The 13,924-nt window shown below is 34.7% G+C and overlaps 2 protein-coding genes across 9 annotated transcripts in view; one reads left to right on the forward strand and one right to left on the reverse strand.

Annotated features, from left to right (window-relative positions):
• LOC142984784 (uncharacterized) overlaps positions 1-13,924 on the forward strand; it is a 391,275-nt gene that overhangs the window by 275,799 nt on the left and 101,552 nt on the right. The window lies entirely within an intron of this gene.
• The window catches only part of LOC142984944 (P protein-like), a 91,234-nt gene that overhangs the window by 30,532 nt on the left and 46,778 nt on the right, over positions 1-13,924 (reverse strand). For 2 of the 8 annotated variants that reach the window (XM_076132833.1, XM_076132834.1), the window contains exons 3-4: positions 8,829-8,977; positions 4,360-4,380 (exon numbers count right to left, since the gene is read on the reverse strand). In XM_076132833.1, the coding sequence (XP_075988948.1) occupies positions 4,360-4,380; positions 8,829-8,977 (170 nt within the window). Of the gene's footprint in view, positions 1-4,359; positions 4,381-8,828; positions 9,147-13,924 lie in introns of all 8 variants that reach the window. The other 6 variants (XM_076132836.1, XM_076132839.1, XM_076132837.1 and 3 more) reach the window with 4 other exon arrangements.

The following is a 13,924-nucleotide window of genomic DNA, read 5'->3' on the forward strand; positions in this document are numbered from 1 at the left end:
CAAACAAACTCTACAGTTTTATAATATTAGTATAGATGTGCAAATTTGAATACGTCGAACAGATGTCTGGCCATCGATTACTAGAAAACCGCTAAACAGATTTTGATAACATTTTTATCAATTTTGTAATAGTCTATTCGCTTGACTCGTCTAGGCGTTCAGATAACTTGAATTAACACTAAGAATACTTTTTACTCCTTGAAATGGTTTTTACACGAATTAAGTCTCGAAGAGAAGAGTTAAGATTTTTTTTTGTAACTTAGAGAGATTATAATTTTGTTTCCAAAAAGACATTCTGAAATGTCAATGACCTTATTTTTTACTGCATAACGAAATAAATAAACCAATTCAAAATAGATTTTGCTACCATTATTCACGCATGGACAAAAAGCGATCCAAAATGTCAAACTAACGACTATCATACACATAGTATATTTTGTAATTATACCGGACATAGCTCGTCATTAAACTACTAAGAATTACAAAATTGACCAATTTGTCTATAATACCTGTACTTATTTGTTTTTATTTATCTATATTATGCATTTTTAAATAGTCTACTAAATGTATTTTAAACTACTTTGTAATTGTTAACAAAATTTTAGCATCATTATGCTATTACAAATATCGACTTCTATACATAAATTGGCATTCAAATCACGCCTTTTTCCCATATAGGTAGATAGAGACCAAAAACCATCACTTGGTACGATCCTTACAAACTTCCCTTGCTTCTTTCACATACATACATGTTGTCATACAGGACCGCCGGTTACGAGAAGCACCTGACCTTTTTGCAAGACATCACCGATATGATCTGTATCTTTTGTAACGGGAAATATCATCTAATATTCGTATTAATATATGTATGTATTATTATAATATATTGTGTAGAAAACTGGCTTGCATAAAAAAATATTGTGACATGATTTGTCTGGATCGATAAGATTCGAAGAAAAATTGCTAAATTAAGCTACAGGCACTAACCCCCGATTTCTAAGTACATTTACAGTTTATCTATTCAATAGCGTTTTTTATATGAGTTTTGACATTATTGAATAGATAAACTACCGCTAAATGTACCTCAGAAACCGGGGGTGAGTCATTCTGCTCAATAATGATGTACAAATTATCCGAGCCCAAATGTGGCTGGGGCAAGACGTTAGTCACAAATAAATGCATCAGAGAAATAAATACGAGATTAGTTCCACAGTCAGGTAAAAGTCCGTTCATTCACAGACTCAATTCTGCACGTAGCTGTGCCAATGATAGGAATACCACCTCTTTAACTATCAATTCAGGACAAACTAAACACTTTAAAAACTGGGATTGTTTTTGCATTGCATGGACTCCTTCAAAGAAATAAGAAGTACAACTATAACAGATACAAAATACTAATGATCACACCATCATCAGCCTAGCCTTTCTTCCAACTATGTTGGAGTCGGCTTCCAGTCTCACCGGATGCAGCTTACCGAATACCAGTATTTTACGACAAAATTAAGAATGTCCGAAACATAAATAGAAACTACCCTAAAAGCACTTTGCCCGACCCTGGATTCGAATCTGAGACCTGGTGATCAGCAACTGAATACTTTACCAGCCAGAGGCAGCTACGGAATTTTGATATTTTTTTTTTGTTTTTTAGGTTTGAATAAATTCTAGAAAATCCTTCTCAAAAGTATCCTCAAATACCGATACAAGTGGTACCTCTACAGCCAGACATGCACACAACTATATAACTAGGTACAGCCAGCACCGGTTCGAACTGGTTCAAACCGGTTTCATGAGAGCTTAGTGCACTCGGTGACCTAAGTAATATCGTTTTATGCTCGCAAACGTTCTGGTTTTTATGATTCGTCGATCTTTGTGAATATTGAAGATTTGAATGATGATTTTGATTTGAGATTGCAGATTAGTGCAATAAAAAATCTCTAACGTTGAAGGAAAACATGGTGAGGAAACCTTGCATGCCTAAAATTTGTTTAATACATTTATTGAGGGCATGCAAAGTCCCCAACCCGCACTTGGTCAGCGTGGTGGACTCAAGGCCTAACCCTCGTTTGGGAGGAGACCCTTGCTCTGCAGTGGGACAGTAATGGGTTAAAAAACTGTTACACTGTGAGCTGGCAAATGAGGAAAGATTTTTAGGGATCGTAGCAATTGGCGTTCTTTGGTCTGTGCCTACCTCTATGAGAAAAAGGGGGGTTTTAGCATATAAAACTACAATAATAAAACTATCTTGTGTCTACATTATCGTTAACAATTATAAGGTCTGTCTGTCTGGTCGGTCTTTTCAAGCAGTCAAGGCTAAACGATTTTAATAAAATTTAGCTTAGAGATAGTTGAAGCTTCGGGTCTGACCATAGGCACAAATCTATGGTTTTTTATGAGTGCACGAGTCAGTCAGTAATTTATTATTATTTGCGTTTTTTGAAACCATGACTGCATTACTGAGAAAGGGTCTTCTCTCAAACGAGGGAGGGGTCAGGCAACACAATAGCGAAGTAAGACTATCAGTCAAATTAGCTACTCTTTATAAAATACCAAAAACGCATTTTAATATAGAACTACAACATAATGACGTCACTAGTACCGTATTTTTGCTGGGATTTAAATAATGCCTAATATAATGTTTCAGTTTGTAATAATCACAATTTAACATTATTAATGAAAAAATACATAGTTTGGGCATTTTGGATGAACCTTTTACGAGCACAAGTTTAATATTTTTTTTCCCTAACCAAGTCAGGTGCAAAATTCTACCAGTCTTTGGGGAAAAACAGTTTCAATAATCTAAAAAATATCAAATTAGCGTTTGCTGTTTAGATATAGCTGCATTCCATCAAACAGGACTGTCATTGGCCCAATTGTAATGAAAGAAAACATACTTATTTATCGCAGATGTGAGCGAAACAGACATACTGTTTATAGAATATACTAGTTGATGCATGCGATTTGGTCTGTCTGGGGCTCGAATTAAAGTGTAAAATGTTAAAAAATTTTTGGTTGAAGTTTTTTTTAATAATGATGATTTGGACAGGGTCCTTGATTTATAAGGATTGAATGCCCTAAAAAACTTTATAATACACAGAAAATTATTTGAAAAATGTATGTTTAGCCGAAACTTTATTCATCAAGGAAAAATATTGTCACGTTTTTGAAAAAAAAACTGTTGTATTTTTTTTAATAAAAATAAGACTAACTAAAGTATTATACATAGAAATCGTTAACAGAACTTAAGTACAATAAATATCCTACAAAACAATAAAAACTACATCAAAATCGATCAACAAATACAAAAGTTATGAGCTTACAAACAAACAGACAATTATCTCGATCGCACCAGTGCAAACTGGATCGGACCGGTTATAAAAATAGCCAGAGAGCTCGCGTCGTTTGGAACACTGACAAGAATTGCTAAATACTAAACCGTTTTATACTATTGTGTGTTTTTCAAACGGATATTCTGTTTACTGTCCGTTTTTTAGTGAAATACTAATCAATATTGACAATATTATGAAAATTTGCTAGTCATTTCTGTCTTATGATTAGAAACATCACACAAGTCATATAAATTAATATCCATTCTTTGAAAATTTATATTTTTTTGGAATTCTCCTTTATAATTTAAACACCTACTACACTTAATCTCTGCATTACCTCGGTAGACTGTTAAAAAATGCCTTTGGCATTAAGTCCGCCTTTATAAACCTTTGTATAAAAAGTTTAAATACATCAATAAATCCTAATATTTAAAATTCCAATGACTTTCTGTTTGTTCCGCATTTACGGCTATTCTACTGTACTGATTTTGATAAAATCAAACAGAGTTTTTTGATTGCTTAGTGTATCTACCATTTAGCGTCAAAATTGTTTCTGGTGAAATTTGACAAGACTGAAAGATTGTAATCTTTCTACATGTGAAAAGAAACGACGAGGAACTCACAACTTGCTCTATTATTTAAAAAAAATTGTATTTTAATTTAATTTTTTATGAAATTATTATACTTTTTATTAAATAAAATAGTTTTTTTCCTTGTATTTTTTTTATATTACTTTACTATTTTTTTTAAAACGTCAATATTAAAATTAAACTTCAAAGTTTCGTCAAAAATGTTGATGAGTTATCGCTAACTCTGGACTAGAAAAAACAACAAAAAACAAAAAAAAGTGCCAAAAACGGAATCGTCAATCGCTAGATTGGTGATAAAACAATATTATGTGGGAAATTAGCCAACAAATGGGGTGCTAGCAGCTATGAAAGGGTGTAGTCACAAATACACTATCTATAATGGTGACTAAGTGTTCAGTGAAACTACACGAGGTCTGTGCATCAACTGACCTTAATTTACTTACTTGGGTCACGTGGTATGGGACCTGTTGGCAAAAATATCTATTATTATGTACTCATCAATGCACGTGTACATAATTATGAAGACCATATGTACCTAGAAGAAGTCGTAATAAAAAATAATCGCTAAGTGTGTTGCTGAGCGCAGATCTCGCGAGCAGCGAAAATTTTCAAAATGTGACCATAACAATTTAACAAAACAATTAAAACCCGAGAGTTAGGCGGTACGAGATTCGCCGGGTCAGCTAGTACAAAATATAGTCCCGGATTTTAACTAGATAACTGATTTTAGCTGTGCTGAAAAACCATTAATTCAAAGAAATTACAAAAAGAGACTACATGAACAACATCTGGTCTGTAATACTCGAAGGTCAGGCAGAAGTGTATGAAATACATCCAGTCTATTAGTACTATCAGGGCCTGTTGTCATATACCAGACACGTTACCAAACTCCTGGTTACTATTGACAACTATTTTAATATAAATTACCCAACCCGGTAATCAAATTTAAGACCTCATATTCAGCAGCCGGATACACTATCGACCGCGCCACAGAAACAAGGCGTGTTAAAATAAATATTGATTAGTTTACCTTAAAATTAACAAAGCATGATGTAACACCAATTGTAGCGACCAAATAAAGGAAACAAAAATTACCTAATGTCAAAATAATGTTTGCTAAGTATTTACGCCCTTACAAGTGACTTTACCAACAACATTAGCATAAAGAGCTGGTCATGTGCGAGCCGGACACGTGATTTGAGGGTTCCCTAAGATCATAATACGAAAAAAAGTAATGCAATTACTAGTGTTGTTTGGGAGCCCCCTTAAATGTTTCTTTAAACCTAGCCTTTTTTCCAACTCTGTTGGAGTCGGCTTCCAGTTTCACAAGATACAGCATACAGGCTATTTGACCTCCACAGCCCAGTTACCTGGGTTATAATACGATACCCCTCAGTAAGACTGGTTGTCAGACTTTCAAGCTTCTGACTACTGTTAACGACTGTCAAAGATCTTTGAAAATGACAGCCTGGGACCCACAGTTTAAGGGGCCTTCCGAAACACGGACGAGTTCTTAATGTATATGATAGTCACCCACCCACAAAATAACCGTAGCTTAACCTCAGAGATCGATCCGCGCGGCTGTTGTTAATTAGAATAAATGAAGAGAAATACCTACATCATCTGTGAAAATTGATATCTAACTATTTCATAAGATATAGCCTGGAGATAGACGGGCAGCATTCTTAGTTAAACGGCACTGTTTTTACCATTCGCGCAAGGAACCCTAAACTACTACTGATTTGTACAAACAAACAAATTATTATGTACTCAAGTTATTTGATGTCCTTCGAAGATCCAAAATGAATGTAACTATTGTTGAATTATACCTAAAGGGTATTGTTGATGACATCATTATACTTAAAAATGTTAATTGCGTAATACATTTGTATGTATGACTGCCTCCGTGTCGCAGTGGTTTAAGTCGCCACGCCGCTACCATTGCGTGGGGAGGTCGTGGGTTCGATCCCGATAATTATCTGTGTGATCCACTAATACGAGTAGTTGATTCAGGTCTGTTTGTTCTTTATGTACGTTGTTTGTATGTTTGTAAAAGTCCCCGCGGCACAAGAGCAATCTCAGTACGGGAGATGTCTTTAAAGAAAATAAAGAAAAGAAATGAACGAATTATGATATCACACAACTGTGTAAGTGTCCTATAATGTTTTAAGAACAATATTTCTAATCTTCTTCTTATCGTATGGTTAGTGGTCAACCTAGTGTCAAAGTTGTTCAAGCCGCACGAGGGCCTTTGACATGGCTTAACGGCTGTTATCTTAGTAGATAACAACCGGGACCGACTTTTTACGTGTCCTTAGAATCACGGAGACGCCCAGTTCAAATACCACTATGCGGTCACCCATCTATGGAATGACCGCGCCAACGGTTGCTTAACCCACAGATCGTTTACCGACCGGTGAGCGCAACTGGCTATGGCTTAATATTGATAGTCTTGCTAATATTGACATGTCAAAATTCCATTTAAATACACAGTAGCGTTTAACAGCCGTGACACCATCAACAAACAACTGTTTATGGTGTTCGATCACATGATGGTGTCAATTCCCATAACATTATTCATACTCTAATTCAAAGAAAAAATGTATGTTCCACGAAATATTTCGTGTTTCCCAAAAAAAAATATGGAAACATATGACACAAATAATTCTGTGTGGGAATCGAATCCACGACCTTCCGACGAAGCGGGGTGGCACCCTAAACCACTACACCACGAAGGCAGCCAAATGCCTATATGTTTATTTACAACTGAGTATCACAAAATTGTGCTCGTGATTTAAATCTCCGCAGAGCTACTATGATAACAAGACAACACGATTATCAGTCTAAGTCCCTTCTTCCAACTATGTTAGTACTTCCAGTCTCACCGGATGCAGCTGAATACCAGTATTTTACATGGTGCGACTGACCCCTCGCTAAGACTGAATAACTAATATTATAAATGCTATGATTATATTATAAATGAAATAATAATTCAAATACTACTGAACCGATTACGATGAAATTTATGTAGTTGGATAGGTAGCTGAAGACATGCAATAACACATACTTTTTATCCCGGAGTTCCCGAGGGTTAGGGATTTACACAGGAAGGGTTTCTGCGCGGACGAAGTCGCGGGCGGCTTCTAGTATATAATAAAAGATACCTACATAGTATTCACTCTACGTTTCAAAGCGAATGAACTTACGTCAAATAATATTTTAGCTATTTTTAACACTCTCAATTGGACTTGTGACAAATGCATGCTGAATCTAGATAGACTGAAATTAATTTTAGACTAGAAATAATTCTTCGCGTTAGTCTTAGTAAAGTTTTTTTTACTTGTTTGTGGGAGACAATCTCTGAAATTACTTAGTCGAGTCTTATAAATGGATAGACTAGAGCAGAGAACAAATAATGTCACTTGGTATGGTATATTATTTGTTACCCGACGTTTCGACCGATTTGCATCGGCCTTCACACAGGTGGACTCAAATCCAGCCCGACTTATCAAATCCAATTTTCATTGCGTTCAAGACCCGTTTAGTAATTACATCATCATCAGCCTAGCCTTTCTTTTATGTTGGAGTCAGCTTACAATCTCACCGGATGCAGCTGAATACTAGTATTTTACATGGAGCGACTGCCTATCGGACCTCCGATATGGCTACGAAACGATACCCCTCGGTAAGACTGGTTGTCAAACTTTGGTAATAAAGTATTAAGATGAAAATCCTCTACAAGTAAAAAAACCTTGAATGACTAAACCCACTCGTGACTAGTCTTTACCTAGTCAAGCCGTCAAAAGACTTAAATATGTCTTTACAAAGTCTCTATGTACAAAAGACGAACGATCGTAACAAACTACATTGTTTTAAACAAGAAACTCACACGTCTTTTAGTAATTATGATAATCAGATTGTTTGAAATCTTCACGCATTATATTGTTATTATAATTTGTATTTATTTATGTGAAATATTGTGTTTCTGAAGACAGTGATTTGAACATTAAGGCTTAGTTAGTTAGAGATATTGGTAAGCATTCATACCTTACTAAAGTGGTCGCAGGTTCGAACCAGAGCTAACTTACTAAAGACTTTTCAAAGTTATGTGTGTATTAGATATAATTATCACTTGCTTTAACGTGAAGAAAAACATCGTCATGAAACTACCGATGTCTGAGAGTTCTTTAGCACAGTTCTAGAAGAGATGCTAAGTCTCCAACCCGTACTTTGCCAACATGGTGGATTCAATGCCTTTAACATGTAATGAGACACCTCCTTTTTACTTCCGTGATGAGAGACATGAAGGCACGTGAGGTTGAGGAAGGCGAGGTCAAGGATAGGGCAGAGTGGAGGAAGAGTGTAAGGAAGGCTGACCCCACTACCATATGGGACGAAAGAGAGAGAGAGAGACTACCGTAATGAGAGAGAAATAGAAGCTGAATCCTCCATACAGGAGAAGTTTGGGTTGAACACTGTACACATTCAAGCACTGTATCAATAACTCTCAAGGACGCAAAGAAGCATCACGATTTTTCCTTTACCATTAGAACAAGTAATAACTATTTCTAATACACACATAACTTCGAAAAATCATTGGTATTATTTCAGTTCGAACCATAAACCACTACCGCAGAAAGCGAATGTCTATACCACTTAGTCATCACTGTTTTCTGCACATAATATCATGCAAACATAACCTAAAACACATTTTACACATTATAAAAATAAATAAATAAATATCATTGGACAACTCACACACGGTCATTTGATTCCAAACTAAGCAGAGCTTGTACTATGGTAACCAAATAACTGATAAACATACTTATATACTTCTAAATACATACTTATATAGATAAATTGACAATATTTTGTATATATAATAGTAAATCTATAGCAAAAAGTAACTCACCATGCTCCTTCTCATAGAACTGCTTGAACTGCTCCAATGCTGGGTCATACTTGACTTCATCAGGTAACCCCAGCCACAGCTGCAGCGCTCCCGCCGTCAGATCACCACTTGACACGAGAGAGTACTGGCTCCGGGACAGATCCTCCCTCCTGTCAGACATACCACGCCATTCGCGGAATTTCTCAACTAGTTTCTCCATATTTTTATAAAGTTTTTTTCATATTATTACACTGAGAATTTTTGGTTGACAAAGGTTTTCTGAAGTTACTGTTTTGAAGTTTGGTTATTGTAGAGGTATGAAAACTATTTGGTTGGGAACTTTTTTAAGTTGTCAATGCAGTTTCGTTTGTCGTAGTATTAAATAGTGCTCGTTTATAAATTATAAGCAATTTATACAATAAAAAACGGTTTCGTAAGCGCCAAATAATTGTTTTTTCGGTATGATGAACCTAAATGGTATCTTATTGTCATCTATACTAAATAACTAACTATTAACTAATGTGGTAGTTGCTTTTCTTATTGCCAAATGCTATGCCATTTAAATAAAAATTCAGCAAGATGACATTTAAATCTGGGGTAAAAAAAAAATTTTGATAACTAAATATTAATATCACGCCTTTTTCCCCATAGAAGTAGGCACAGAGCAAATAACAATTCGATAATCCTATAATAATTCTAGTTAAAAACTGTGTTATTATATCTCCTTGTCATATTTATGATCAACTGAAGCGTTAAAATCTCTAGTCTAATACAAACTGATTTGTGGCATTCTGTTATGAGACGTGTTCAATGAATATATCACATTAAATTAATGTATGTTAAAGTGCAATGAATAATTAATATAACAGCTTCGAAGAGCTTCGTCTTTATAGGAACAGGGTTTGATTCTCGCATGAGACAAAATAATAAACGTTTTGAAAAAATATTTTGTAATTCTAATTAAGTTAGATATGGAGGCGAAATTTATGTTTTTTATAAATATTTATTAGCCTAGAAAGACATTCACAGATCATATCGGTGATGTCTTGTAAAAAGGTCAGGTGCTACTCGTAACCGGCGGTCCTGTATGACAACATGTATGTATGTGAATGAGGCAAGGGAAGTTTATAAGGATTGTACCAAGCGGTGTTCTTTGGTATCTGCCTACCCCTATGGGAAATAGGCGTAATATTATGTATGTGTGTATGTTATAAGTCATACATCAATTTGAAACTAAATAGATATCAAACTTTACATTTAAGGGGACAACTGAGTTAACAAATATTTTTATAACCTATGAAAACCCAACCTTCTCTTGCCTATAATAAAATATTAGTGCAGATTAGTTTCGTGACTAGCACGTGACAGACAAACAAACACAAACCTATAAAATGACTGGCATCACGTAAAAGTTTTACTAATAAAGATATGTGGGAATTGAACCCACGACCTCCCTACGCGATAGTTGTAGCGTGGCAACCACCATAACCTTATGTGTTACGGAGGCCGTCATTCAGGAGAATAAATGGTTTAAAATTTAGACATAAAAGGTCATAATGAAGTAACAGACCAAAGTTATCACAAAAATAACTAATTAAAATAACACTAACAATTTAGTTTACTAAAACCTTAATAAACAAATTCCCTATTTACTTAATAATTAAGATAATTAAGTTTTCATATCAAAAGTTATTTCAAGGTAAAGTATATACAAATATTTGATAAAAGATACTGTTAAGATGTTATCTTAACCTCTCAATGTCCGAAACGACTAAAACTAACAAATTATAGTACATACATTTCTAGAATAATATTATAATAGTGGAAAGATTGTTGGTTTGTAAGTACTTATCTCTGAAACTACTGATTCAATTTGGAAAATTCAATAATCCACTTTATAGAAGCGATTCCGACAGACATTGTATTGCTTTAATGCAAATAAATTTCTCTTCGAAATATACAAGGATCGCCATACTTTGTGAACCAATTAACACAAAACTCTAAAACCTTACTATTAAATCAATCTATCTATAACAAAAAAACGCTCAGTAGATATTGAATTCATTGCAAACAAACATACATACAGATACGCAAACACGAGAAGGACTTAATTTTAAATAACGTAGTAGGAAGTTACATTTCATACAAAAATTAGTCTTTAAATTAGTATTAATCTTATTTTCCGTATATTTCCAACTTCTACATAAAATCTAGAGTATTTTCTGCACGTGATATCACACTACACACAAAACAATTAGCCCGTTTACCGTGAGTTATAAAGAAACGATAAACTTACGGAGATGCGCTACAAATGGCGTCCAGTTCCGTCAGTTCGAACATGTTGTTTCTAAACACAACTAGTTATCACACGTGGCACTGTTTATTAATTATTATTTTAATGCTGGGATGCACGTTGCGTTAATATAAAAACGGTTATCGTATGGTTAGTGGTCAACCTAGCGTCAAAGTTGTTCAAGCCACCACAAAGGCCTTTGACGTGGCTTAACGACTGTTATCTTAATCGACAAGAACCGGGACCGACTTATTACGTGCCGTCCGAAACATGGAGACGCCCAGTTCAAATACCACTATGCGGTCACCCATCTATGGAATGATAGCGCCAGCATTTGCTTAACCCACAGATCGTTTACCGAACGGTGAGCGCAAATGGCTATGGGCTAGGGTCAAAGTTGTTCAAGCCGTCTTTGACATGGCTTAACGACTGTTATCTTAATTGACAATAACCGGAATAGTTTAACGTGATTTTCAAAGCAAGCAGATAGGCAGCAAAAATACAACTAAGTGGCCACCTATCTATGAAACGTTCGTGCCAAAGGTTGCTTAACCCACAGATCGTTTACCGACCGGTGAGTGACACATTAAGATGACCACTACAAAAGTAATTTACTATTACGATATATCGAATTTATAAAAAATTAACAACCTAATATGTAGTTTAATGATAGATACAAAGTTTTATAGGATATTTGAAGAATTAAACTAGATATTGTTCACATATATTACTTTACAGAAATGACCACAAAGCAGTGTATTTCCCAACGTTAAAATAAATAATGTTGGTCACTTGCGAGAGGGAAAGCTTTACTGCGTAAGGTGAAAGAAAGTGGTCAGGAAAATGTACAGTGGACCAAATAAATCTCTGTTACAAGCACGGAATATAGAGTAAATAAATATATTTCGTTTAAAAACCTTTATTCCGTGGTTAGTGGTTACAAGTATTTAAAGTAACAATTTTTGATACCTGTATTTCTTAAGCAAAGTGTATAATTTGGTATTCTTATTTTAATTGATAAGTAATTATTTATTATTTTACATTTTTATATTAGGAAACCCGTATTTGGTCAGCGGAGCGGACTTAGGGCTTAACCCCTCCCTTATACAGAAGAAAACCCTTGCCCAGCAGTGGAACAGCTTAGCCTTTCTTCCAAGCTATGTTGGAGTCGGCTTCCAGTCTCACCGGATGCAGCTGAATACCAGTGTTTTACATGGAGTGACTGTCTATCTGACCTCCATAACCAAGTTACCTGGGATAACACGATACCCTTCGGTAAGACTGGTTGTCAGACTTTCAAGCTTCTGACTACTGTTAACGACTGTCAAAGATCTTCGAAAGTGACAGCCGGGACCCACAATAAACATGCCTTTCGAAACACGGAGGAACTCGATATGTATAAGATCACCCATCCACTAATCAACCTCGGCTTTTTTTGTATGACTAGAGTGTTTATAAAAACGATTTAAATAAAATACTACCACTTTTTTCAGTCCGACTGTACACAATTTCTCCCGAGCCATGTCATACAAGATCAGATAAAATAAATAGTATGTCGCGACTGAATTATATCGCTAATGATTATAAAATACGTTTATAATTATATAGTACCTTTTAAAATAGTAGTAAAGTATCGCAAGGTCACTGGTTTGCTTCCAGGGACGGAATAGGAAAAACTTTTTAGTGAGATATGACAAAAAAGAATGAGAGAGTGATTTAAAACTTCTTAAAAAATTATATTACTTTTTATAATCTTGTAGTTCTTTATAAGATCAGCATTTCTAATCTGTAGCCCAAATTCGTAGTTGTTAGTTGATAAAAACTTTTGTAATTTACACTCTCCTGCCTATTTTGGTATTAAACCATAGCCTTTCCTAGATTATAATTTAAGTCCCTGCCAAATTTTTCCCAAATCTCAGCCATTTTGACGCAAAAATAAGTAATTATCTGTAAAAAAAATATTCTAGATTAAATTAATTAGTATTACTTTAAGTTTTTCACTGCTAAAAATCTATACTTTTCATCGTACTAAAGTATGTTGTTATAAAAATCTAGTAATAACAATTTCCCCTTGACTCACGGATCGGATTTGAACCTGAAGCCTTTCAAGTGTTGTACGGGAAGTAGGGCTTGTCGACCATGGCCGAGACCTAAGAAGAACTGGATAGCTCTAGTTCTAATTATAATAAAGAATACAGAAGTATGGAAAAGTTAAACTACTGTTTTATTTGTATTCCTACTGATATTATATATGTGTTTGCTTGTCCCTCTTTTACGGCAAAACGGCTGCTTAGGTTTTGATGAAAATTGGCAGACTGATAGATCACAAATTATCTTGTTGCTACTAAACTATTGTCTTAATATAATGAACATAATAAATGAAAGTAAGCATATATTGGTTACTTGAACTCATTTTAAAGTTATCCTGAAAAGGATAACTTAAAATACCACGAAACGGCTAAACCGATTTTGAAGAAATTTAACAAAATGTATAGCTCAACACCACACCAATCAAATAGACTATTTCATTCCATCAACGCAAGCAAAGTCCAGTCTCAAAGCAACTATTCCATAAAAAAAACCAGAAGTCTATTCATACAATTAAATTCCATACAAAATCACACACAATACTATATAATACATACATTTATACAAGCAACACGTTGTAAACAGACTCTCATTCATATTCATGAGGGACAACGCATGTTAAATGCATTAAGACAATGACATTACCTGCAGTGTTTAGTACTGTTGATTTTATAGGTATTTGCTGCTTTGGTGGTCTGCAAGCTGACCGCAATAATAAAAATATATACATAATATC

Source organism: Anticarsia gemmatalis, chromosome 28 (assembly GCF_050436995.1).
Source record: "Anticarsia gemmatalis isolate Benzon Research Colony breed Stoneville strain chromosome 28, ilAntGemm2 primary, whole genome shotgun sequence".
Classification (NCBI taxonomy): domain Eukaryota; kingdom Metazoa; phylum Arthropoda; class Insecta; order Lepidoptera; family Erebidae; genus Anticarsia; species Anticarsia gemmatalis.